Genomic DNA, 27418 nt, shown 5'->3' with positions numbered 1-27418 from the left:
CGTGGAGGGATCAGTGCAGGGATGTGGGGGTTCAGAGGGTGCTGGGTGAAGGGTTGCCCCCTTTGCCCCATAGGGCTGCACGCTGGCACAACTCCTGATGTGCCAGCGCAGTCCAAGCCAATGACCCTTCTTAGTGCCAGGGCTCATCCAAATGCTGCATTTTTGAAAACCCAGTCTGATGGCTACAGCTTTGACGAAGAACTGGGTTTCCCACAGGGTAGTTTCCCTATGATCCCTTGATGGATAAGGGATTATCCTCAAAGAGACCTTTATTCTCTGGATCTCAGAAGCAGAACCATGGTGGAGGGGGGAGCTGGGCACCTTCCCCTGCAATGACATACAGTGGGGTGGCGGGGGGGAGAGGAGTGGTGCCATCTATCCCCTCCTCCCTCCCCTACAGATACCCCCATTCCTCCCCATGGCTACTCCACCAGGCCAAGGAAGGGGCATCCTTCCCTCCCCTGCTCCCCTCATTCCCCTTGCTGCCTCCAGCCATGGGGAAGGGCTCTAGGCTCCCCCTCCCCATGGTGCTGCTGCTCCTAGGGGAAAGGGGAGGTCAGCACACTGCAGGGGGGCCAGGGAGGGGGGTCAAAGGAGGTTTTAGCTCTGCCCCCAAATCCTCCCTTATAGCTATACCCCCCTTTCAAAACATGCCCCCACTGACTCCCTGCACTGCCCAGCAGCTCAGCCTGTGGGGCCCCCGCTGATGCTCACTCCTCCGTAGAGCAGAGGGCTGGGGAGCACAGCAGAGACAGGACACAAGGAGAGGACACAGGGCAGTGACAGCGCTAACACTCAGCCAGTGCCTGCTGGGGCTGGTTTTGTCACTGCCAAGGAGCCAGAGGCAGTGGACAGGCAGCTGGGCTGTGGGACGAGGATGTGCAGAGGGTTAAAATAAAAACCACAACAAAAAAAACCAGGCAAATGTATTGTCCAAAAACTTCATTTACGCTCAGGTCAGGTTGCCCGGTGGTGCCAGCCCCAGCGAATGCAGCTGAGTGTGTGCAGGTCCACGCTGCAAATTGGAATCAAGACAAACCTCTCCATCGTTCTTCCTATTTCCTATGGCACCCCCCCAATACTGGCACTCCGTGGGGTATCGCCAGTGGGGTGGTATGTTGATGTAACCCCACGTCTCAGTGGGATGAAGAGACAGCTCCTCTAGCGCAACCACTGGAGGACATGGCTGATACACATGCTCTCCCGGTAGAGGGTAGCAGTGTGCTGAGGCCAAATTAGTGGATAATGTTTTTCCCCCACATAAACTGGCAGGCCTTAGAGACAGGGTTATATGGAGAGTGACTGGCCGGCAAGAATCTTCTCATTTGATTGTTATTCCTGGTTTTGCTGTCGTGCCTTGGCCCCTGCTCATGGGCTCTGCATAAATGCGGGGTGACATGATGCTGTTGGGAGGAAGGAGTCCTGCCCCTGTTCTCCCAGCTAGGAGAGGCGAGAGTCCCATGTGAAGGGTTGTCCTGAGGGTCTGCAGAGATCTGCTGCTGTAGCGGTTGGGACTCAGCTCTCGGGGCCGAGCTGTTGGGCTCTGACTGCGATGGGACAGCCGGCACGAAGGGGCAGCGCTTGGAAGCCAGCCGAACGGCGTGCTCCCGGCAGGTGTGCATGGCTGCCCTTTGGGAATGGTGCCCTCCAGTCCAGCTGGCTGGAAGGTCACAGGCCAGGCCAGGGTGTGCGGTAAAACCTACCGTTCGTTAGAGGACACTGGCTTCTAGGGCTGTTTTCTCTATTGTTCATACACATTGCTTGGTGATCCATTTATTGAGAGACACCCCTGTTCCCCTTGGTCCTCCGCCCTGGGTCACAGAGTCTCCCAAAGGCACTAGCACACCCGGAGCGTCCGTTCGACACTCTGAGAAGCAGTGCATAGCGCCTGGGCCTCCCAGCCCTCCTGCTGGATGGAAATAAGCATCACCCAGCAGCCTGCTCAGTAGGACGTGCCAGCTCTGAGCCAGGCACGGTAGGAAGGGCGCCCCATGTATTCTGTCCTGTACTCAGCAGGGGAGGGAGGGCAGGACGGAGGCTGGCAGGATCCCAGAGCAAGTGCTACGGCGACTGGATTCATAGACTTTCCAGAGTCCCAGGAATCCCGGGCAGCAGGGATGCAGCCCCGCTTAATGCTTTGAATCCTGGACAGGTTCCTGTGCCCCGCACTGGGTGCTTGCAGGCTGAGTGGGCTCCAGCACTGTGGGCTGCAGAAGGGCACTCGCTGGGGGAGGCTGGTGCAGACAATGCATGTGCAATAGGCTCTCCCACCGCGTCCTGGGAGAAGAGACCAGGAGAGTCCAAGCTTCTGAACCACTGATGCAGGCTAACCCAGCCTTAGCTCCTCATCTGTGCTGCCCTCAAGGGTTGGGGAGCTGACTGGTGCCTCTGCCCCAGGTGGGTCCCCTTCTCTCCGGAGGGAGCTTCAGTCGGGTTTGTGCAAACAGCCATGTGATGCGCTCTCCTCAGCCTGCCCCCAGTGCCAGGCTCTCTCGGGGGCAGGAGCTGCTGTGCTCTTCCTAGGGCTGTCTTTGGGTGAGGATGTCCCGGATGCACGTGTACAAGAACACGTACTGATCCTGAAGGGAGGCAGGAGACAGAGAGAGGTATTCAGACAGTAATTCTAGGCCAGGGGGGCTTGACCCTGCCTCAGAGACACCAGTCAAGCCCACTGACTGTCATGACACTGTGGTTCCGCAGTCACCCCATTTAATATGACCAGGTCATAGAAACGGGATGGGACCTCAAGAGGTCACCAAGTCCAGCCCCCTGTACTGTGGAAGGACCTGGACCACCTTGACAGGTGTGTGTCCAGCCTGCTCTTAAAAACCTCCAGTGACGGGGATTCCACAGCCTCCCTTGGGAGCCTGTTCAAGTCATTAATGAAAATATTGAGTAATACCAGACCTAGGACGGACCCCACTAGATACCCCTTTCCAGCTGGACTGCAAACCGTTGATAACCACTCTTTGAGCACGGTCTTTCCATCAGTTTGCACCCATCTTATGCCACATTTCTCTAGTTTGCTTATGAGACTGTCATAGAATCATAGAATATCAGGGTTGGAAGGGACCTCAGGAGGTCATCTAGTCCAACCCCCTGCTCAAAGCAGGACCAACATCAACTAAATCATCCCAGCCAGGGCTTTGTCAAGCCTGACCTTAAAAACCTCTAAGGAAGGAGATTCCACCACCTCCCTAGGTAACCCATTTCAGTGCTTCACCACCCTCCTAGTGAAAAAGTTTTTCCTAACATCCAGCCTAAACCTCCCCCACTGAAACTTGAGACCATTGCTCCTTGTTCTGTTATCTGGTATCACTGAGAACAGTCTAGATCCATCCTCTTTGGAACCCCCTTTCAGGTAGTTGAAAGCTGCTATCAAATCCCACCCTCATTCTTCCCTTCTGCAGACTAAACAATCCTAGTTTCCTCAGCCTCGCCTTATAAGTCATGTGCTCCAGCCCCCTAATCATTTTTGTTGCCCTCTGCTGGACTCTTTCCAATTTTTCCACATCCTTCTTGTAGTGTGGGGCCCAAAACTGGACACAGTACTCCAGATGAGGCCTCACCAATGCTGAATAGAGGGGAATGCTCACATCCCTCGATTTGCTGGCAATGCCCCTACTTTTACAGCCCAAAGTGCCGTTAGCCTTCTTGGTAACAAGGGCACACTGTCGACTCATATCCAGCTTCTTGTCCACTGTAACCTCTAGGTCCTTTTCTGCAGAACTGCTGCCTAGCTGCTTGGTCCCCAGCCTGTAGCAGTGCATGGGATTCTTTCATCCTAAGTGCAGGGCTCTGCACTAGTCCTTGTTGAACCTCATCAGGTTTCTTTTGGCCCAATTCTAATTTGTCTAGGTCCCTCTGTATCCTATCCCTACCCTCCAGCATATCTACCACTCCTCCCAGTTTAGTGTCATCTGCAAACTTGGTGAGGGTGCAGTCCACGCCATCCTCCAGATCATTAATGAAGATATTGAACAGAACCAGCCCCAGGACCGACCCTTGGGGCACTCTGCTTGATACCAGCTGCCAGCTAGACATGGAGCCATTGATCACTACCTGCTGAGCCCGATGATGTAGCCAGCTTTCTATCCACCTTATAGTCCAATCATCCATCCCATACTTCTTTAACTTGCCGGCAAGAATACTGTGGGAGACTGTATCAAAAGCTTTGCTAAAGTCAAGGAATAACACGTCCACTGCTTTCCCCTCATCCACAGAGCCAGTTATCTGTCAAGTGGGACTGTGTCAAAAACCTTAGTAAAATCAAGATCTCACATCTATTGCTTCCCCACATCCATTAGGTCAGTAATCCTGTCAAAGAAGAAAATTAGGTTGGTTTGTCATGATTTGTTCTTGACAAATCTACGCTGGCCGTTCCTTATAACTCTGTTATCCCATAGGTGCTTACAAACTGATTGTTTAATCATTTGTTCCAGTATCTTTCCAGGAACCAAAGTTAGGCTAACTGGTCCATAATTCCCTGCGTCCTCTTTGTTCCCCTTTTCAAAGATGGTAAATTCCATGCCTGAATTCCTGGTATACAGGGAATTTCAGAACCCAGCACCATTAACTACCCCACGCAGGCCCTGCTGGTGTTTGGATACTCTCCTTGGGAGGAATCTGTATCAAAGTCAGGCCACACTGCAGAACAGCTAATGGGGCTGGGTTCCGGTCTAATGACGCGCCTGGGGGAGTAAATACAAGTGATTCGGACATGGAGAGACCCTTTGTGGGATCTGGAGTGGGGATGTGTAGCAGGAAGTGTCACTCAGGCTTTCCTGTTGGTTATTGGCCTCCGGGAGAACTGACCACCTCACAGTTCAACTGCAGCTTGGCCATGGTGGCACCAAAGTTACAGTTTCACCCAGGGAACCATGCAACATAAGAGCAGCCTGGACTAGATCCACAGTCATGGGTGAGCCCAGTGCTTCCGCCCCCATTTGTGGTCTGGCGGGCTCAGGTCCTACTGGCCCTTTCCTTGCCCAGCTGGGCAGTGGGTGGGAGGGGCAGGGGGTGTGTATATAAGAGAACCCCGTGTGTGAGCTCTCCTCCAGCTCCCAGGGCCCATGGGGCTCGGATTAATTCATGAACCGATTGGCTGTTTGCAGGGTGCTTGGCAGCAGGGACGTCACAGAAGGATTCTGATTATCAGTGGGATCGGGAATGTGAGGGAGCTCGTCCCTAAAGCCTTCTGAGAAATAAACGAATTAACTTCAAACCCCTATCCAAAAGCACGTCTGTGGAACCAGAGCTCGGCTCAGGCTGTGGCCAAGCCCAGCCTGTGCAGGGTGAAATGCTGGGATTGGCATCCTGAGGCTGGTGTCACAGTACCATCTAGTGGTGCGATGTGTTTGCGCCGCTCCGAATGCAGCCTCGACTCAATCTGCCATTGGAATGCGGGCAGAGGTGCCTCTGATGGCCCTCTGGGCTCCTCACCCTGACCTTCGGGCGAGCTGGGTGTCTCCTGTCGGTGCCCTGGCTACAGGGCGCAGGTGGGGAAGGCTCAGATAGGCACTCAGGGTATGTCTACACTGCAGCCGGGAGCGACAGACACATGCTAGCTCTGAGCTACCGCACTAAAAATAGCAGCATGGACACGGTGCTGGCAGTGGCTTGGTCTAGCCACCCAAGCGCAAACCCACCTGACTCGATAGCTACGGACTCAGGCGGCAAGCCCGAGCCAGCACCTGTGTTAGCGCGTGTCTGTCCACCCGGGCTGGGATGCACGTTCCTGGCCACAGTGCAGCCAGACCCTCAGACACTGCTGTAATGAGCGCGGTGTAAGAACCTATCTATAAGAGAAGGTGACACAGGACAACCAAGGAGACGTCCAGTACCCAAGTGTACCAGGGCCTGTGGTTTTCAGTGCCCAGATCCTGAGGGGGAGGCGGCAGGGGATTTGCCCACATGGGAACAAACTAGGGGTCCATGCCCTGGCTATCCAGGATGGAAGGGCGAGCAGGGGGCTAGGACTATGAGGGTTTCATTTTCAGCTCTGCCTGGTTGTTTCCTGGGTCTGGGCTGAGTGGAAGCTGCTGGCTTTAACCTTAACATCGAAGGCATTTACCCTGATCCTCTGAAGTTTTTAGGCGCCTAACTCCCATTGCAATCAGTGGGATTAGGTGCCTAAATGCCATTGAGGATCTGGGCCTCAGAGTCCTTCCCCTGAGTTCCCTGCTGGGCTTGGGGCAGATGGAGTGACCCCCCGCCATGAGCTGCTCCCCTGCCCCCTGAATGTCTCCTGGCAGGGCACGGAGAGAGGGGCACACAGCCCGGGCTAAGAACCACGTTGCGTGTCGGGCTCGGAGCAGGATACCTGCCTCGGCGAGCTCAGTTGGGGCCAAGGCTGGGTGGGTAGAAGCTGCCTAAGGAGAGAGGAGGCTGACAGAGAATTCAAGGGTCCCTGGGTCTGTTCTGGGAAGCTCTCCCTTATTGCACCCGGCTCCAGGCCTCTGTTCTGCACCTGGCCATTGCTTCCCCAGGGCACACCTGGCCCCAACGCCCTCCCTCCTCGCCACCTACCGGCGTCGGGGTCATGAGGCAGCAGCTTCTCATCAGCCTGAGGGTGACTCCATAGACATCCACACTCCGCTCTGCTTTCATCTGGTGCAGCAGACAATCCAGGGCTATCAGCATCCCCATCTGGCCTATGCCACTGCTGGAAGGGGCAGCCAATGGAGGGAGAACCATCAACCCTTCTGCCACCCACCATGCAACCCACGGCACAGGCACAGATATAGGAGAGGGGCAAGGCCTGGATAATTATGGAGCCCATTTCCCGGCAGGGCAGGGCACGGACCCCCTGGAGAGAGGGACATTTACAGAGACCGTGCCCGGGCAGGGCCGGGAAGCTGGCCTGGCCTCTGAATGAGCACTAAGGAAACCAGGGCATCTGGGCATGCTGGGCGTTGATGACTAGCTATCTGAGACTGCGCCCCGAACCAGGCTCTCTGGCCAGCCCCGGCATCTCACAACCCCACGCTGGCTCCCTCGATGGGGCCACATACACTGGCTGTCAGCAACCGAGCCCCAGTCTGGCCCTGGAGGGACCTCAGGTCTCCCTGGAGACCAGCAGGGGAGAACTGCCAGGTCATTTGGTCAGCCCCAGGCTGCCTCGTGACTGGCCCAGCCCTGCAGTTGGCTCTCCCACAGGGATGTTCGTCCAGGGGGTTCTGGCCCTGGGGACTCATGAGGACATGGAAGAGGGAGTCACGTGACCGTACCTGCAGTGCAGGAGCAGCGGGCCGGCTCGCTTTCTGTGTGGCATGCACCGTCTAATTGCGGTGAGGAACTCCACCAGCAGCTGGACATCTGGCTGCTGCTGGCATCCCCACAGAGGGTACAGGAATCGCTGCACCTGCCTCTCCTTCACTTTCTTCTCCTGGCAGGACAGAGAGAGCTGCTATGGTTATGGAGGAAGGGAGCATGTGCGTATGACAGGACAGGCCTGGACACCTGGGGAGTAGGGAGAGCCCTGCTTCCTAGCCTCTGGCCCATAGTGATGCATTGGGTCCTGTAGTGCTCCGTCACCCGGTCCGTCTATGCTGGGTCTGTCTAGTGCCCAGCGAGGGGGTGCTGCAGTGGTAGCAGACAAAGGGACAGGGGGAAAGTGGTGTTAAAGGCAGAGCTGTTCTCCCTAGGTCAGTGGCTCTGCTCCAGCCCTCACACTGCATCCAGTGGCATCTGTGTGATGAGTTAGCAGTTCTCAGTCAAGGTCCCAGGGGCCCATGTCTCCCAGACCACCCCCACACTGGCTCTCAAGAAGGCAACGGGCCACCGAAGCTGGAAACGTCTGCAGGTGGTGCCTTGAAGGGCAGGGCTGAGGTATATCAGCAGGGAGTGGCCAGGTTGGGGTAAGCCTGCACTGACCCTGCCCGTGCCCCTACTGCATCTGATCCATGGACAGTCCCAGACCTGGGCTCCCCACCAGCTCTGCTGATGCCCCTCAGCATTCCTGTCGTACTGCTCCTCTGCTGTTCCAGGCCCATAACCCACCCCACTCCACCAATACCCTTCTGTCCTGGCTGCAGCCTCTGGGTCATTCCAGTCCTGGACTGGGACTCCAGCATGGTCTGGGAATGGGAATGAGTCCCCCCCAGGGACTGGGGGGAGCTCCCGGGGCTCGAAAAACCACCTCCCTGGCCCTCAGAGGCACATACGTGTTTCAGTTTGAGCTGAATGCACCTCCATCCTGAGACATGCTTCTCCGGGCCCCGCTGGATGGTCAACATCTCTGTGTAGACTGGGCTGCCCTCCAGGGGCCAACATGCCTCGCTCAGAACCTGAGAACAACAGCAACTGGTGCGTCAAGCTCCTGGTGGCCACATTTCGGTTCAGCCCCCACCTGGCATTGCTCACAGGTGCTGGGCCAAGGGCACAGCCGGCATCAGGGTGACACTGCCCAGCAAAGGGCCATGTGGCCATCCTCCCAGAAGCTGACAGCCCACTGGTATGATGGAAAGATCATTGCTGATTGCAGCCACCTTCACCTTTAAAACAGTGCAGCAGCCCAATGGGACTACAGGTCCCAGCGTGCAATGCTCCACCATAGCTGTGCCCTCAGGCTGCATTGCATGCTGGGGCTTGTAGTCTCTGGGGGCTGCACCTCCAGCATGAGGAGTGAAGGGTGACTGTGACCCTCTGGGTTTTATGCAAATTCCTCATGTTCTTTCGCCTTCTGGGAAGTTGCCTTTGAGAGCCCAGAGCGAGGGGCAGCAGCTGAGGCCTTGGATGGCGGCTCTCCCTCCTCAGGAGCAGAGATCAATGGAGAGAGATCTATCCTGGACTGTTGTTCCATGTAAAACCAGAGGTCTCCATCTGGCTTCTCTAGCTGCTGCCCAATTAAACAGCTGGTGTCTATCTCCCCAGGGGACCACGTGGGCCATTTACTGCTTCCAGAGTTGGGACTCATTTTGGCTTTTACCTCAAATGTTACAAAGGATTGGTGAGGGGAGAGAGCAAGCTGCCCCCACAATAATGCACATGGCCCCTGTGGTGCCATGGAGCCAGGCATCCCCCATGCACATCAGGGAAGCAGGGTCCTAACCTGGACCACAGACTGCTCCACACACGGAGTTTCCAAGTCTGGCCCAAAGCTTCGGGAAACGGTGGCAGAGGCAGGTGGGACAAACCTGTGTGTGTGTGTGACAGCACAGTACCATAGAGACCACGCAGGAAATGCAGCACGGCTTGGGGAGGGAGCACCTGCCCCTTACCTGGCCCTTCTCCTGGCATGGCAGCAGGGTTACTATGGTGTGGACGCCATGGTCCCACACCAAGCGCCAGAATTCCTCCATGGTCACCTTGTCGGGTCCTTGCACGGCCAGATAGTCCCTGGTTGAATTGCAGCCCTGTGTGAAGAACCAGAGTCTTACTCACCTGCCCCAAGGAGGGGGCAGAAGAGAGCATGGGCTCCCTGCCTTAGGACAGCCAAGGGAGCAGAGCCAGAGGGCAGGAAAAGCTTTGGAAGCAAAGAGAGGAGAGAAAGGGTTAGACAGCCAAGCAGGGAGAGGGCCCGGGACAGGGACTGAGCCAGAGCAAAGGGGACAGTCGGAGTTCAGCCCTACACAGTGATTCCTTCACCAGGAGTGCCCGGGTCAGTGCTCATGGCAGCAACAAGCGCAGTGGGAGGAGGATGGCTATGGAGGAACAGGCCACAGACAGGCAAGTGCTGCTCCCCATGGGGGCAGGGAGCCTCGGCGCACCGGAGGGAGGCGGGGAGTTCTGCTCCCAGGGGATCAGGGTGGGTAGAGGGCCGGGGGGCCAGGCGGGGAGGTGAGGGAGTTCACTTCCCAGGGGATCAGGGTGGGGCAACTCACCGGGAGGAGCCAGGTCTGGCTGAGATCCGAGAAGGGGCCTTGTTCCAGCGGCGAAAATTTCACTCTGGAGCGATCATCTGTCAAACAGGCCAAGCATGAGGGACTGGGGGAGCTGGTTCCGCCTGGCCCAGCTCAGCACACCCAGCCCCATGCGAGGAGACCAGCCTTTTGGCTCCGGCCAGACTCCCTGCCAGCCTGGGCCATAGCTGCATAAGGCCTGTCACTCCTGCACTGGGTCTCTCCCTCAATCCCTCTCCCCTTACTCTCAGCCCAGGGCGCGTGCCCTCTGCCTGCACATAACCCCATTCCAGCCCCAGTCCATTCAGTTCCATGCACACTTCATCTGTGGCCAGGTCTTGCCTTGGGAACTCTCTGCCACAAGGCTGGGGGGAGGAGATAAGCCTGGAGATGCTAGAGAGGGCCCCATTTCGACAAGCTCCCCTGATCCTGAGGCTGCAAGTCCAGCCCTGCTGCTGTCCACCCCCCCCACCCCACACACAGAGCTGGTGCCAGCTCTGGGGATAGAGAGGCATCAGTGGCACTTACATGGGAGGATGCTGGAGCCAGGGCGGCTCTCCTGGACCCCTGCAGATGGCACTGCAGAGCTGGCTTTGTCCTTCGCAACCTCTAGGAGGATCTGCCACAGGGAACAAGAGAGAGGGAGGGAGGGAGGGGGAGAGATCAGGGCCTTTACCGGCTATGCCCTGCCAGGGCAATGGGTGTGGTGGGAGCGCGCAGGGACTGGGCGGATGGTTCCTGTGGGATGCCCTGCCCCGGAAGACAGCAGAGGGTATGGTTTGCAACCAGGGTCCTGTAGTGGCACCAAATCTTATGTAAAGGGGGTCATATAAGGTGTCTAAGACCAGGTTATGGGTTGCTGGTTATGATTATGCTGTCTGTATGTATGTGTCATTTTGTAGTTGAAGTTATAAGTATTGGCTCTGTACTGTCTGTACTTCAAACTTATGCTGTGCTTCTGGGAAACATCCCAGACAAGTTGGTGTTAGCTCTGCCTAGCCTGCTTGATGGCCCATTAAGGACCATCAGCTACACAATAGACCCATTGAGAGAAGGCAAACACGCCTTGTGACTCAGCAAAGTATGCAGGGACTGGCCCATGTGACTCCAGACTCCATTTTGCTGTAATTTTCCACAGTAAGAACAAAGAGGTTCTTACACCTGGAAAAGCCTATATAAGGCTGATGCCTCATCTCCATCTTGTCTTCAATCCTGCTTCTACCTCTGGAGGGACTTTGCTACATGCTGAAGCTCTACACAAGGGACTGATGACCCATCCCAGCGGGAGGGGGGTTTCTCCAGAGACTTGATTTGAACCTGCAGTTTATTCCATCACTGCTACAAGCCTGAACTAAGAACTTTGTCATTACTGTATGTAATTGATTCCATTAAACCAATTCTACCTCTCATCTCTACCTTTTCCCCTTTACGAATAAACCTTTAGATTTTAGATTCTAAAGGATTGGCAACAGCATGATTTGTGGGTAAGATCTGATGTGTATATTGACCTGGGTCTGGGGCTTGATTCTTTGGAATCGAGAGAACCTTTTTCTTTTATTGGGGTGTTGGTTTTCATAACCATTCATCCCCAGGACGGGTGGCACTGGTGGTGATACTGGGAGACTGGAGTGTCTAAGGAAATTGCTCGTGTGACTTGTGGTTAGCCAGTGGGGTGAAACCGAAGTCCTTCTTGTCTGGCTGGTTTGGTTTGCCTTAGAGGTGGAAAAACCCCAGCCTAGGGCTGTGACTGCCCTGTTTGAGCAAGTGGTCCTGAATTGGCACTCTCAGTTGGGTCCCGCCAGAACCGCATTGTCACAGATGCCCTGCCCCGGAAGACAGCAGGGGGTGAATCCAGCCCAAATGGCAGAGCTCCCAGAGTGAGTTTTCATCTGCACCCCAGCTCAGGGAGCCAGCCCTGTGCCTCAGTTTCCCCATTGGGACTGCTGCCAAGCTGTGCAGCATGTGCCTGCTAGGTTTGCTTGGCTGGGAGATTTGGTGCAGCAGTCATGGGGGATGCCCGAGGAGTGTAGCACCTCTGCCTGCCCCCGACCCCCGATTTCCTGTGTGGATCCTGACCCTGCACAGGGTCCCTGGGGAGTCTCAGGGAGGGCTGGATGTCCCGGCTGTGTCTGCTCTGCAGGGGGATCAGGAAGGAAGCAGCACCGGCCAACCTCCAGCTGGGGGGATGTCCCAGGCCTGGCAGCATTGCCATGGCAACTGGTGCCCCCAGTGCCAGCCATCTCCACACCAGTCAGATCTGGTGGGCGCTTGACTGAGCAGGAGCTGGTCGTGGGGTGTGTGTGTGCTTGTGTGTCTGGCCCAGCTGCTAACGCTCCCTTCGCTCCTAGCGGGGAGCTGGCGTCTGTGCTCTCCAGCAGGGTGCTGCTCCGGGCGCTCCTACCTCATACTCCCGCAGGAAGCCCGCATTGGACTTGGCCGATTTCTGCGCATGGTGCTGCAGGAAGCTTTTGAGAGGGATCGGGCAGGAGCTGGGAAAACAAGGGGTGGAAGTGGAGGGTTAATAAACCCCTGTGCACCCACATCTCCCAAAGAGCCAGGCCACTCGGTCAACAGGGTGATCCCCCTCCCTGGCCTGACCCTGCTAGTTCCATGGGATCAGCCAGCCACCGGCCAGCTGGAGAGAGCATCCCAAGGCCGGCCTGCTGGCCTGGGGGATACATCTCTGCTGAGGGTGGGAAACTCAGTAGCAGAGCTCACTGCCTTGCGGGGGGTGAGCCCCACAGAGGCTGCCCAGGAAGCGTTAGGCCCCTGCAGTATCAGCTCAGGAATCGTGCTACGGAGGGGTGTGGGGCTCCCCACCTTGGAAGGAAAGGACTGAGGCCAGACTTTGGCCCTGCCTCAGGGCAGGGAACAGGCCATCTTGCTGGGATTTCAGAGTCCCTATTGCCTGGAGCCAAAGCCCAGGCCTGGGTCTGGATCGGAGTCTGAGGCTGTGAACCCAACCACCCACATGTTTGGGATGGGCTAGGTGGGCTCGGTGGCTTACATCTCCGTCCCAGACTGGCCCAAGAGCAGCTCCTCTGTGATCTTCTCCAGAATGCAGCTGTGCAGGAAAACATACTGGCCCTGGAAGGCAAGGGCAGGTGGTCAGTGCAGAGCGAGCCCACCCGAACCACGGCACCACACAGAGTGGGGCCACGCTGGGGCGAAGGGCAGCACTGCCTACTGGGCAGAGCACAGCCTTGTGCAATGAGTCAGGAGCCCTGGCCAGCCCTGCCGCTGCCTTGCTGGGGTGGCTTGGATAAGTCAGTCTCCCTCTTTGGCTGGCGTTTTCACCATGCTCCGGGGGATCCCCTCCCGGTTACCCAGCGCCCACAGGCAGCCTTTCTAAGGAGGCTCCTGCCGGCCATGATCAGCCCCCGGCAGCTTGTCCCTGGCTCCTGCTGTGGCTGCATGTCCGGGTGTGCTGCGAGGGTCCAGTGACTGGGATCAGCTGACCTCCGGGCTACAACTCACAGGCGCCCTGTGCAGCTTGTCGCTCCCCGGGATGTGCATGGGGCAGCGTGGAGCCACTCACACCTGGGGCCTGCCGAGTTGTTTTGGGATAGGCTCAGGCCACTCTGCTTTTGATTACGCCCCCGTCCCCACCCCGCTAGCTACCACCCAGGCCTCCCCAGATCATCCTGTCCCTGGGTGCTGGTGGCTACGATGCTCCCCCAGACTGGCGCTCCCGGCCTGCTCACACTGAATTCCGGGAAGGCCCTTGGCTTCGAAGAGCCATGTGTTCCTGCTGGAGGTCTGGCCGGGCACACGGCTGCTGGGAGACGGCAGGGGAGGGCGGCTCTAACAGGGGCACATCTGAGCCCTGCTCGGGACATGGGCAGGGGCCCAGGCAGCACCATCCTGCGGCCGGCGGGGAACAGCTCTGGGATATCAGGAGCTGGCTGTTGTGCAGAGGGGTGAGAGGGCTAGCCGAGCTCTGGGCTCCCTCCCAGCTCTGCTGATTTGGCAGCAGGGTCGAAGGGAAAAGGCCCAGGGCCTCACCAGCGTCTGAATCATCGAGTAGCGGCTCATCCGCATGGTGTAAATGGTATTGAACACGTCCACCACCTTCTCCTGCTTCAGCTGCTGCAGCAGCCGGTCCAAGGCGATGAAGGTGCCGCTGCGGCCCACCCCCGCACTGCAACAGCACAGACAGCAAGGGGTTAAAATGGGCAGGTCTCCCTCCAACCCTAAGGTTCCACTGCCCCCCAGCAGGCAGGCACCAGCCTCAGTGGGTTGGGGTGGGAGGAGATGGCCATCAGCCTGCAGCACGGACTCCTGTCCTGGAGGAACTGTGGGGTTGTGGGGCTGAGGAGCTGTCCCAGGGTGTGGGGGGAGCTGTGGGGGTTGTGGGGCCCAGGAGCTGTCCTGGGGGGGGGGGGTCGTGGGGCTTGGGAGATAGCCCCAGAGCTGCACTGGAAGGTGGGGAAGCATCTCCATAGTCTCCAGTGCTCAAGTGGATAGAGAAGGGGCAGTGCCCCTCACTCACCATCAGCTGGGAGCTGCCTCTCCAGGCTGGGCCATCCCCAGGGCTCTCGTTGCTCCAGCCCCCACATACAAAGAGGGACCCAATCTCCCAGGTCATCTCCCATCTCAGGGAAAGACACCCCTTCTCCAGCAGCCCCCACTTGGCAGGGCTTCACCTGCAGTGCACCAGCGTTGGCCCAGAACCCTTGGCCTTCTGCATGTGCCCACGGGCCAGGTCCAGGAAGGCCATCAGGGAAGCTGTGGACTCAGGAATGCCGTGGTCAGGCCACGCCGTGTAGTGCAGGTGGGTCACATGTCTCTCCTCCCGTAGGTCCTCCTGTCACAGACGGTGACTCAGCGTTAGTGCTCGGTGAAGCCAGAGTCTCAGTGGGGCTATTCACGGGGAATGTTCCCAGGCATTTCTGGAGCCCAGGGTCTGTCCACTACAGCTCCCTGAGTTACCTCCAGGGGCCGGAATCAGCTACCAGAACCTGGAGAGAGTGACGCTGGGGCTGCATCCCGGAGACCCTCAGCCAGACCTGGACCCTGGGTCTCCGGGATTCCCAGACACTCCCCGGCCAGCCCTGGGCATTGATTACATCAGCACTGAGCAAACACAACATGGACGAGACACTGACGTCTGAGAGATCAGGTGACTGACGCTCCTGGCCAGAGCCAGGCCCCGCTCTGTTCTGTTCAGGGCCCTGTCCTGCGGCCATCTCCACAGCATGCGACTGCCTGGGCAGGCTGCACCATGTGGCTCTGCCAACACGCTGCCCTGTAGCAAGGTCAGTCCTGGGGAAGCCGTGTGGGAGGCGGCCTGGATACCAGCTGGTGGGGGCATGGAGCACATGCATCAGCATAGTGCTGCCTTCAAGGCGATTTAGCATCTGGAAACAAACAACCCTGGGCCATGCACAGCACCCCAGGATGGGAATGGGGAAGCAGGGTGGGAGTGATGGTGAATGGGAGGGGGATGAAATGCCGGGAACCCATGTGCTGCCTGCCCTGGTAGCTGTGGGTTATTAACAATCCTCAAGGTGAGTCCCGGTGTGGACCAACCCATTTCACTGGCCTCGCTGGGACCCAGCTGGCCAGAGGCGCAAGGGCAGCCGCCCCCAGGACACTTCCCCCAGCGAGACGCCCCCACGGCAGTGCCCTCAGCAGGGGCCTGCACTGGGCTCCTCTCAGCTGCTCACTCACGTGCCAGAGCTTGAACGTGCGCGTGGTCCACTCGTCAGCGCTGCTCTGGGAGAGCAGGTCCACGCGGATGTGTCCGTAGGAGACCGGAGACAACTCTGAGGGCCAGTAGTGATCACACAGCACCTGGAGGCAAGGCAGGGCATGGGGACAGGGAAACCAGCACAGGGAGAGAGACTGGTGCCCACACAAGACAGCAGCAGCCGCTGGAGAGATGGGCCTGGCTGAAACTCCCCAGCTCAGCATGCTCCAACTCCAGGCTGGGGCTTTGGGCCACATCTCGTCTTCCGCGGGGGGAGCAGAACCTGGGCACGGAGGCAAATGCAGCATGGGCTAGTGGTTTGGCGTCTGCTCCCCACTGCGTGTCTTTGGGCAGCTCATTTCCCCTCACGGTGCCTCAGTTTCCTCTTTGGTAGGATGGGGCCAGGGCCAGCATCCTCCATGCCGAAGAGCTGTGTGGGTTCATTAGTGCCCATGCACAGTGCTCGTCTCACAGTTAACTTATTGTCTGCACCTAGATATTAGGTAATGGGCACTCTAGAAATACCTAATGGAGACAGACGTCGCCTGGCCGGATGCCCACACATCCAGCACTGCCACTGCCCCTTCACCCTGCCCTCCAGGCCTCTCGCTATTACGTTGCTGGGCCCAGCACGGCTGCATGAATGAAGCCGCATTTGCATCTGGCTGTGGGGAAGGCCCCTCCTCACACCAGCAGCGCGCGCCCGGCACCAGCCCTACCCGTCCGTTCTCCATGCCCACTGTCAGCATGATGATGTTGCAGACGCTTTGCTCCCACACCAGCCTCCAGAAATCCTCAATGGTTTTCTTCAGTGGCCCCTGGGTGACGATGAACTCCTGTGGGGAGGCATAGCCCTGGGGCAGAGACCAGACAGCCAGAGTCAGCCCGGGCCAGAGGCTGTGAGATCCCGGATTTGGGGATGAGTAGACTTGAAATTAGACGAAGGTTTCTAACCATCAGAGGAGTGAAGTTCTGGAACAGCCTTCCAAGGGGAGTTTGCAGGCAAAAGACATATCTGGCTTCAAGACTAAGCTTGATAAGTTTATGGAGGGGAGGGTATGATGGGATAGCCTAATTTTGGAAATTAATTAGTCTTTGACTATTAGCGGTAAATATGCCCAATGGCCTGTGATGGGATGTTAGGTGGGGTGGGATCTGAGTTAGTACAGATAATTCTTTCCTGGGTGTCTGGCTGGGTTTAGCTGATCGCCATATTTAGGGTCAGGAAGGAATTTTCCTCCAGGGCAGATTGGCAGAAGCCCTGAGGGGTTTTTCGCCTTCCTCTGCAGCGTGGGGCATGGGTCACGGGTCACTTGCTGGAAGATTCTCTGCACCTTGAAGTCTTTAAACTATGATTTGAGGACTTCAATGGTTTGATACAGGAGTGGGTGGGTGAGATTCTGTGGCCTGCGTTGTGTAGGTCAGACTAGATGATCATAATGGTCCCTTCTCACCTTAAAGTCTATGATTCTATGACCTGCTGGGTCTCTCCAGGAGAGGGCCAGGTGCCCATTGACCTCAGCATTGGTGCCAGGATTGGCACACTCCCTGGGCAGCAGATGGCAGCTGGGGGTTATTATAGGATGCCCTGGAAGAGTGTTTCCCCCTCACTGTCATGAGAGAAATTACACTCCTGGACCCGCCTCGAACCTCCCAGTGTGACCCTGCGAGGAGAAGCATCTGACCCCAGACTCATGGGGTCCTTGCACCTGCCTCTAAAGCAGCTGCTGTGGCTGCCATTGGAGAGAAGAGATGACTATGGACCCTAGTTCTGATCCAGTCTGGCCATTCCTGTTTACTGCCTTTGACACATGCATGCAACATGCATACATGGGCCCACACGCTCCCGGGCATGCTGGGTGCCCCTCTCCGTTACCTGGGGCAGTCCCCTGGATGGGGGCTGGGGGGCCAGGTCCAGCATCAGTCAAGTGCAGCGGTACAGATTAGGAGGAGAAAGAGGAGACAGACAGATCAGGCCGTGCATCCAGAGAGGCTGCGAGTGAGAGTATCCTCAACTGGCAGAGAAGCAGCTGTGACCACACCCCCATGCACAAACGCGGGGGCACACACATGAACACACACTTCACAGACCCCAGGCCACAGCCAGCCCGGCTGAGCCAGTCCCCCATCTCCAACACTTTCCACCTGCGCCAGCTCCAGTGCCATCTGCCAGACAGCCCCAGATGTTAATGGGACCAAGATCCTCTTGTGACCGAGCCCCCTGCATGTTCCAGCTATGCCCCCCTTGTGTGTGATAGTTCCCAGGGGGCTGTGGTGGGGGAGGCGAGCAGGCACTCACAGGGATGTAGTTGGCGTTGATGTAGTCAGAGTGGGGCTCCTCCCCCAGCAGGCTCAGCCTGACTCTTGAGTGGTCGTCTGCAAGAAACCAAACAATGATCACTCCCTGCGCTGCACCTCGCCGAGCCAGACCCCATCCCCCGGGGAGCCTGGCTCAGGGGCAGCATGCACTGCTGCCTTCTTGGGTCCTTCTCCTTTTCCAGTTGGGCACAAGGAGGTCGGAACCCTTGTGGCAGGCAGGAGGCAATCCCAGGCCCCTTTGGCCTACACCCCTTGCTCTGCCCAGGAGGGTCTGCCAGGCCTGTGGGTTGGGTTAGGCCCTTCCCACCCAGGTCCCTTGGCCTGTCCTTCAAAGCTTATCTGTATTTTGGAGAACATCGCAGGTCACAGCAGCAAGTGGGAGGGCTGGCCCAGGCTAGGGTCTTGGGGCCAGCCCCACCTCTTTCCTGTCCATCATACTCCAGGCAGCATCCTCGGACAGCTGCTCCGTGCCTAGTGTGAGATGGCCAGTGCTGCTGAGATGCTGGGGAGGGGCCATCACACCTTTCAAGAGGCAAATCATGCCCAGCAAGACAGAGAGGAGGAGTACCTCCATGGGGCCGTTCTGGTTCATGGGTCTGAAAGGGGACGTCCCAGGGGTTGCTGGGTCTCAGACTCATGGGGAAGTGGGCTCATGTGTAATGTTCAGCTGTAGAAGCAACGGAGCCAGTGTGGGGCGGTGCACTCAGCAGTGCCCAACGAACTCGGGAAGAGCTCCTGGCCTGACCCAGCTGTGGTGGAGTAGGGGTTGTCGGAGATAGGTGAAAGACAGGTCTGCAACCTGTAACATGAGTAGGCAGGGGGGAGGGGAGGCCGACACCCCTGCCCGGGAAGCTAGACAAAGGAAAGGAGTTGAGTGGGGAGGGTGGAGTCAGTTTTTCAGTTTTGGGTTTGGGATCTGGGTGGTGGGTTTGCAGGGGAACCTATGCTGGAATCCAGACACCCTGAACCCCCAGAAAGGCCAGATTGAGGGGCCCTGGCTCTGAACATGAGCTCTGCTGTATCCTGTGTTCCTGGTTTCCAATAAACCTTCTGTTTTACTGGCTGGCTGAGAGTCACTGTGAGTTCCAGGAAGAGGGGTGCAGGGCCGGACACCCCACACTCCGTGACAACTGGAGGTAGAGGTGGGATCTACTGCACCCCGTGAATGGCGCTTCCTGCAGTAAGTGACTGGGGGCAGTAAAACGAAGGGACGATTGTAGGGGTGATTAACCCCTAGGGGAGTGTGCCCAGTGAGAAGGACTTTGCAGTAACAGGGTCCCGCGGGGGATCGCAGTGAGCGGTCCCAGGGGCAGAGGAGTCTGCGGCTCGACCCTGGCAGGGAGGTGGTGACCTCAAGGACTGGCACACTAGGGGTCCCCTGGAACCCGTGGGGAGCGGCGAGCACCCCGGCCTGCGAGTGGCCAGCAGGAAGATGTATGCCAAGTGGCGCAAGTGCGACCTGGTGGAGCTGTGCAAGCAGAGAGGGCTGCGCAGTGGGAAGCTCACCAAGGACCAGCTGATCGCCCGGCTGGAGGAGAGAGATCGCGTGAATGAACCGATCCCTGTCTCTGAGGGAAGCAGCCTGGCAGATGCAGCGCAGGCACCAATGTCTGTCCCCGCTGGGAGTGGTCATCTGGCTGCTGAGGGCTCCCCGAGACCCCCCATGCCTAGGCGTAGGGGGAGGGGGAGCCCAGCGACTACCGAGGGCTCAGTGGCCAGCCGGGGATCGTCCCAGCGGAGCTCCCTGTCCCTGGAGCGGATGCGGCTGGAATATGACAGGTAGCTGAGATGGGAAGAGCTTGAGTTAAGGAGGCAAGAACTGAGACAGGAGCGGGAGGAGAAGGAGAAGCAGCGTAAACACGAGGAGAACCTGCATAAACATGAGCTGGAACTGGCCCAGCTGAAAACCAGTGGAACCCCGGCTGTGGTGAGTGAGGGGGGACCCAAGCATACCAAGAGCTTTGATAAGAGCTTCCTGGCCCGGCGTAAGGAGGGGGAGGACATAGATACCTTCCTGACGGCCTTTGAGAATGCCTGCGAGCTGCACAGGGTTGACCCTGCAGACAGGATCCAGTTTCTCACCCCCTTACTGGACTCCACCGCCGTGGAGGTGTACAGCCGAATGAAAGGGGCGGAGGCAGGGGACTACAACCTGTTCAAAGAGGCCCTGCTCCGCGAGTTTGGGCTGACGCCTGAGATGTACCGGAAGAGGTTCCGGAGTCAACATAAGACCCGGGAGGTCACATACCTACAACTGGTCAACCGGGCACAGGGGTATGCCCGCAAGTGGACAGCTGGGGCCCAAACTAGAGAGGACCTGCTTGACCTATTCGTACTGGAGCACCTGTATGCGCAGTGCCCATCCGACCTGAGGCAGTGGTTGATGGACCAGAAGCCGGAGAACCCGCAGCATGCAGGCCAGCTGGCCGACGAGTTTGTGGACAGTCGGGCAGGGGATGGCAGCGAGGAGTCTCGAAGGAGCAGGCCTGCCTCAACGCAGAGAGAAAGTCACCATGGGACCTCCCGGCGGGGGCCTATGGAGAACCCCCACCAAAGGGGAACATCCAGCGTCAGGTCCATCCGACCCACTCGAGGGGACCCATGAGACATGGGCTGCTTTCACTGTGGCCAACGAGGCCACATACGGGCCCAGTGCCCCAAGCTCAGGGACAGATTGAGCAGACCCAACCCACAGAGGGTTGACTGGGTAAAGACCCAATCGGATGAGGGGCAACATTCCCAGGAAAGGGGGGCTGGCAGCGTTCCTCCTGGGAAGGAGGGAGGAGGGCCCCAGGTCAGCTCCTCTTGGGGGCTGGATGCTCCGGACACAGGGTTTATGGTCTACAGGGTGGGCACGGGGCTGCCCCTCCGGAAACAGTGCCTTGTTCCCCTGGAGGTAGATGGGAGGAAGGTCACTGGGTACTGGGACACAGGCGCAGAGGTGACGCTGGCCCGGCCCGAGGTGGTGGCCCCAGATCGGATGGTGCCTGACACCTACCTGACCCTGATGGGCGTGAGCGGGACCCCATTCAAGGTGCCCATGGCGAGGGTGCACCTGAAGTGGGGGGTCAAGGAGGGCCCCAAGGATGTGGGGGTACACCCACATTTGCCCACAGAGGTGTTAATGGGAGGGGACCTCGAGGCCTGGCCAGGCAACGCCCGGGGTGCTCTCGTTGTGACCTGTAGTCAGAGTCGGCGCAGGGCACTGCGCCCTGACAGCGGGGAAGGTACTCTGCCCGAGGCGCAGGACCCTGACCTGGTGGGGAGGGAACGCCCAGAGACACGACCCAGAGAGGCTGCGGCCTCAGACCCAGCCGGTGAGAGAGAGCAGGTCCCAATCCCTGTCCCAGCGGCTGAGTTCCAGGCCGAGTTGCAGAAAGACCCCTCCTTGCGGAAGCTCAGGGACTGGGCCAACCCCAGTGCAGTACAGACCATGAGGAGAGGTTGCAAGGAGAGGTTCCTGTGGGAGAAGGGGTTCCTATACCGAGAATGGGCTCCCCCCGGAGAGGTGGAGTCATGGGGGATCAGGAGGCAGCTGGTGGTTCCCCAGAAGTTTCGCCACAAGCTCCTGTACCTGGCCCATGACATCCCCCTCGCAGGGCACCAGGGAATCCGGCACACCAGGCAAAGGCTGCTACAGAACTTTTACTGGCCTGGGGTCTTTACCCATGTCCGACAATACTGCCAATCCTGTGACCCCTGCCAGCGGGTGGGGAAGGCCCGGGACAAGGGGAGAGCAGCTTTGAGGCCTTTGCCCATCATAGAAGAACCTTTCCAGAAGGTGGCCGTGGACATGGTGGGACCTCTCAGCAAGGCGACCCGGTCAGGGAAGAAACACATCCTGGTGGTGGTAGATTTCGCCACTCGCTACCCCGAGGCGGTGGCCTTGTCCTCTACCGAAGAAGACACCGTGGCAGATGCGCTGCTGACCATTTTCAGCCGGGTGGGGTTCCCCAAGGAAATCTTAACAGACCAGGGGTCCAACTTCATGTCGGGCCTGCACCAGTCCCTGTGGAAGAAATGTGGGGTCCGGCACAACTGGGCCTCAGCGTATCACCCCCAGACCAACGGGCTGGTGGAGAGGTTCAACGGGACGCTAAAGATGATGCTAAAAACATTTATGCAACAGCACCCACAGGACTGGGACAAGTACTTACCTCACCTGCTGTTTGCGTACAGGGAGGTACCCCAGGAATCTACTGGGTTTTCGCCTTTCGAACTGTTATATGGAAGGCGGGTAAGGGGGCCCCTGGACCTGATGAGAGACAAATGGGAGGGGAAGGCCGCTCCCGATGGAGAGTCGGTGGTGGAGTATGTCCTGGCCTTCCGGGAAAGACTTGCCGAGCTCATGGGCCTAGCCAGGGAGAATCTGGCCCGAGCCCAGAGGAAGCAGAAGGTCTGGTACGACCACACGGCGCGGGCCCGCGCCTTCGCCACCGGGGATCAAGTGATGGTGCTCATCCCCGTGAGGAAAAACAAACTCCAGGCCACCTGGGAAGGGCCCTTCAAGGTTATCAAGCAACTAAATGAGGTAAATTATGTGGTGGAGCTGTCGAACCGGGCGCACCACCGCCGGGTGTACCATGTGAATATGATGAAGCCATATTATGACAGGGGGAATATGGTGTTGGCCGTGTGTGGACACTGGGAGGGGCAGGGAGATGACCCTTTAGTGGATCTATTCCCAGGAACAAAGGCTGGTTCCCCCCTGGAGGCAATTCCCCACTCTGATCAGCTGACCCCGGCCCAGCATGCTGAGATCAGGGGGGTGCTGCATCTGTACCGACAGCTGTTTTCCAACCAGCCTGGGTGCACTAATTTGACTGTCCACCGGGTGGAGACTGGGTCACACCCCCCTATAAGATGCTCCCCTTTTCGGGTCACCGGGAAAACTGCCCAGGACCTAGAAAGAGAGGTCAGGGATATGCTGGCCTTGGGGGTGATCCAGCTGTCCGCCAGCCCCTGGGCCTCCCCAGTGGTGCTGGTCCCCAAGAAGGATGGGTCGATCTGGTTCTGTGTGGACTATCAAAAGCTCAATGCCATCACCGTATCTGATGCCTACCCCATGCCCAGGCCTGACGAGCTCCTGGACAAGCTGGGAGGTGCTCGGTACCTCACCACCATGGATCTTACAAAAGGCTACTGGCAAGTGCCGCTGGACGCAGAGGCCAGGCTGAAATCGGCCTTTATCACCCCTCTGGGGCTCTACGAGTTTCTGACCCTGCCCTTCGGCCTCAAGGGAGCGCCGGCCACCTTCCAGCATCTGGTGGATCAGCTACTGAGGGCCGTGGCGTATATTGACGACATCTGCGTCTTCAGCCAGACCTGGGAGGACCACGTGTCCCAGGTTAGACAAGTGCTGGACCGACTCCAGGAGGCTGGGTTAACCGTAAAGGCTGAGAAGTGCAAGGTGGGGATGGCGGAAGTATCTTACCTGGGCCATCGGGTGGGGAGCGGCTGCCTAAAGCTGGAACCAGCCAAGGTGGAGGTGATCAGAGACTAGCCCGCTCCCCAGACCAAAAAGCAGGTCCAGGCCTTTATCGGGATGGCAGGGTATTATCGAAGGTTCGTGCCCCACTTCAGCGCCATAGCCGCCCCATCACTGAGCTGTGCAAGAAGGGGAAGCCAGACAAGGTGGTCTGGACCGAGCAGTGCCAGCAGGCTCTCCAGGCGCTGAAGGAGGCTCTGCTCAGAGGCCCAGTTCTGGCAAACCCAGATTTTGACAAGCCCTTTATGGTGTTCACCGACGCCTCAGACACGGGGCTGGGGGCGGTGTTGATGCAGGAGGATGGAAAGGGGGAGAGACACCCCATCGTGTACCTGAGCAAGAAGTTGCTACCCCGGGAGCAGAACTACACGGCGAAGGGGGGAGAGGTGTGGTGGGGTAGGGGCTGTCGGAGATAGGTGAAAGACAGGTATGCAACCTGTAACATGAGTAGGCAGGGGGGAGGGGAGGCCGACACCCCTGCCCGGGAAGCTAGACAAAGGAAAGGAGTTGAGTGGGGAGGGTGGAGTCAGTTTTTCAGTTTTGGGTTTGGGATCTGGGTGGTGGGTTTGCAGGGGAACCTATGCTGGAATCCAGACACCCTGAACCCCCAGAAAGGCCAGATTGAGGGGCCCTGGCTCTGAACACGAGCTCTGCTGTATCCTGTGTTCCTGGTTTCCAATAAACCTTCTGTTTTACTGGCTGGCTGAGAGTCACTGTGAGTTCCAGGAAGAGGGGTGCAGGGCCGGACACCCCACACTCCGTGACACCAGCCTCTCCCAGCTCTGTGCACCTGAGACCCAAGAACCTCTCGATGTCCACTGGCAAGGGGGCTCCTGGACTGTCCTGATTCTGCTATGGACCTTCTGGTCATGTAAGGATTTAAATGAAACCCAGGGTCACAATGGTCATTGTTAATGCTGTGAAATGTATGCCCAGATACTAGGTAAGGATTTATGTACGTCTACTGCACATATGTTCCTAGAGTCTGTATCACAGCAGAGGTGGAGACCCAGGCATCCTGTCAGACAAGGGATGTTTAGTCTCCTGCCCCTCTGTTGAAATGTACATTAAGTATTGTCTCATTCACAATGGGTCCACCATCCCCTGTCTAAGCTGAACGCAGATGAAGGATTGCCTGAATGTCAGAAAGCAACTAACAGGTAGAGAAACACAGCAGGGGAAGAGAACCTTATCTGGAGATACACTTCAAAGGTTCGCTGGACTATTTTTGGGGAACAAAGACCCCATCATCCTGCCCCTAGGACGTAAATGGGCAGCATGTTTACATTCATGAAAATGGGATCACAACCAGCCTGGATCGAAGATGCTTGCAGATGGCTTTGGGTGAGACACTTCATCAGACAGGAGGTGAGTCTGTTAATTAAATTTAGTTGCTAGAAAGCGAGTGATGATTTTGTTTTATATGTCACCTTTTGTTTCCCTTATCGTTACTAACTATCCCTTGACTCTTGAGTCTTTGGTAATACACGTATCCTTGTTTGCACTAGCAGTGTATCTCAGTGCTGTGATATTGAGCCAGGTGCTGATCCTGCACTGAATCACAGAAGCTGGCATGTGCACTGTTCCCTTGGGGACAGCAGACCTGGTGATTCTATGAATGTTCAGTAGATAAGGGCTGGGCACTACAGGGGAATGTTTCAAAGGGGCCCGGAGACTGGAGTGCACCTGTTAACCTGCCAGGCAGTCAGGGTTGGCAGAGCCCAGAGGAGAGGGCTTGGGTGGTGCTAGGGAGCTTACACCCGGTTAAGTCCAAACAAGACTCCCTCATACTGGAAGCTGGGGGTAACAAGGAGACTCTCAGTCCTGGGCACCCCGAGAAATTTCACAACACCCCTCTCTCCTCCGGCACACTGGGCTGTGTGTGTGTGTCAGTGTTAATGACATGGACACAAGGTGAGATGGGAGCTGGCCCTGGCCTGGAGGTCTTCTCAGCCTCCCATGGGGTAGTATGCCTCAAAGGGCTGTGGTGGGAGTCTGCCCTGAGCTCCCCCCGCCCCCCAGAAATAGTACAGGGACAACACAAGTGATGGAAGGCTAGATGGGGTCAGGGAGCAGCCCCCTGTTGCTTGCAGCTCCCCCTGCTGGCAAATGACAACTCCACTGCCCCTGCTGTTCTGTGCCTTATGCCGTGGTCAAAACTTGGGGGCCACTGGAAGGAGGAGGGGACTAAGAAAGGGGGCCATTCAAGTTAAAAGCATCAGTGAGATCTGAGATGGGATGGGAGACCTAGCCCTGCCCTGTCTCACCAGGCCACCTCGGGAATAACTGTGGGATCAGTGATTGTGGGTACCCCACCAGAGACGCCGTAACCAGGCCTGATTCTCAGAGAGGCTGAGCACCCAGAGCTCCAGCAAACCAAAGGGATCTGTAGGGGCTCAACACCTCTGAAAACCAGGTCCTGGGTGTCTCAACCTGGCACCCAAAATTATAAACCCTATCTTTTATATAGCACCTTTTCACCAGCATCACTCACCACCATTATCCCCAATTTACAGATGGGGAAATTGAGGCATGGGAGATGACATGACCCTGCTTTATTCAATAGGCCATGCTGCCTCCCACATTTGGCCACTCTGGAAAAGGCTCCTGAAGCTTTCTGTGCCTTTGGTGTCCCTGGGTGTGGCAAGGAGATGATAACCCCTGTGCCTCTGAGGTGGGGGCTTGGCTAGTGTCCCCCCAAGATCCTGGGATGGAAGGTGCCAGGGAAGGGCAGAAGGGGAGGGAGGGAGACATAGGGGCTGGGCCCCTGAACTTACAGGGCAGCACGTGGGGGTATCTGTTCTTGGACACGTTAGCTGGACGTTCCGCTTCCACCTTAGGCTGCTCCTTCCCTACCTCCTTCAGCTCCTGCAGGGCACAAGGAGAAACCCAGTGAGCCTCTCTGGGACAGATGGGCTGGGGTGGGGAGTGCCAGCCGGGAGGCCCCCCAGCAAAAGTCTCCGCAGCCCCAGCTTGCCACACACAGCCAATGGGTCTCCATGGCGTTTTGAGAGGCAGAGATTGTTTGGGCTCCTGGGGCCACGTTTGGCTTTCACAGCGACATGGATCAGGAGCAGCCTGATGAAGACCCCCCAGGGTACAGCCCGGGAGGGGCAGAGGAGAACTAGGCCAAAGACCCACTCAGGAGAGTTCAGCAGCAAATCCCCCGGCTCCTGGGACTCCAGAGGGCAGCCTTAGTCAGACCTTCCTGTAAAAGTGGCCCAGCACCTGTGACTTTGTGCGCCAGACTCGGGGGCAATGGAGGTGGCACCGGTAACAGCGGCAGTGTAGACGTGGCCGCACGGGCTGCTGACCCGAGTGTACACCCACACTCCCCAGCAGGCTTGTTCTCCGGTTGCCAGCCCGGGCCACCACGCCTTCACTACTGTTGTTACCTATACTAGCTAGAACAGAGTTGGGGTGGGCATGCCAAGCCACGCTACAATCAGACCTCCATTTGCAGTGTAGACATAGCTGCTTTTCCTGCTACGTCCCCTCCCCACCCCCTTTGATGTGCAATTGTACCCAACGAACACCAGGGCCACCCAGAGGATTCAGGGGGCCTGAGGCAAAGCAATTTTGGGGTCCCCTTCCATAAAAAAATTGCAATACTATATTCTCGTGAGGGCCCTTGCAGGGCCCAGGCAAATTGCCCCACTTGCTCCCCCGCCACGGGTGGCCCTGGGAAAAATAAACCTTCCGCATCTCGGCACAAACCCAGTTTTAGGAAAACTTCTTTACAAGGTATCACTGGTTCTCAGCATCAGCTAGTGCTAAAAGGCATAAAGCTCATTAAAATGGTTGGACAAATATTTTCAGTCAAAACTTTTTTTGGATCGAAAACTAGGGGTTTTTAAAAAGCAGAAAAAAATCACGGACAATGTCTGCTTTCCTTCAAAATTTGTTGTGTTTTTTTTTAATTGAAAAGGTGACATTAGTGTGCCAAAACTGAATATGGTTTGGGGTTTCAGAAGTGTGTGGCCAAATATTTGCTGCTTGCTGTGTTTGATTGTTTAAAGAAACAATAAAAAAAATTCTGCTTAAAAAAAATCCAAAACTTTTGAACCACCTCAGCTT

At 57.4% G+C, this 27418-nt stretch overlaps 1 protein-coding gene across 6 annotated transcripts in view; it reads right to left on the bottom strand.

Moving 5' to 3' along the window:
- Positions 1-955: 955 nt before the first annotated feature.
- The window catches only part of LOC123369648 (receptor-type tyrosine-protein phosphatase V-like), a 69048-nt gene continuing 42585 nt past the window's right edge, over positions 956-27418 (bottom strand). For all 6 annotated transcript variants that reach the window (XM_045015482.1, XM_045015483.1, XM_045015484.1 and 3 more), the window contains 15 exons: positions 26119-26209; positions 17834-17910; positions 16254-16388; positions 15516-15638; positions 14489-14649; positions 13848-13983; positions 12850-12929; positions 12244-12331; positions 10371-10461; positions 9825-9901; positions 9222-9356; positions 8166-8288; positions 7230-7387; positions 6529-6664; positions 956-2579 (listed from right to left, as the gene is read on the bottom strand). In XM_045015482.1, the coding sequence (XP_044871417.1) occupies positions 2520-2579; positions 6529-6664; positions 7230-7387; positions 8166-8288; positions 9222-9356; positions 9825-9901; positions 10371-10461; positions 12244-12331; positions 12850-12929; positions 13848-13983; positions 14489-14649; positions 15516-15638; positions 16254-16388; positions 17834-17910; positions 26119-26209 (1671 nt within the window). In that variant the 3' untranslated portion in view covers positions 956-2519. The remainder of the gene's footprint in view (positions 2580-6528; positions 6665-7229; positions 7388-8165; positions 8289-9221; positions 9357-9824; positions 9902-10370; positions 10462-12243; positions 12332-12849; positions 12930-13847; positions 13984-14488; positions 14650-15515; positions 15639-16253; positions 16389-17833; positions 17911-26118; positions 26210-27418) is intronic.

Source organism: Mauremys mutica, chromosome 4 (assembly GCF_020497125.1).
Source record: "Mauremys mutica isolate MM-2020 ecotype Southern chromosome 4, ASM2049712v1, whole genome shotgun sequence".
Lineage (NCBI taxonomy): Eukaryota > Metazoa > Chordata > Testudines > Geoemydidae > Mauremys > Mauremys mutica.
This window is presented reverse-complemented; position numbering and strand designations above follow the sequence as displayed.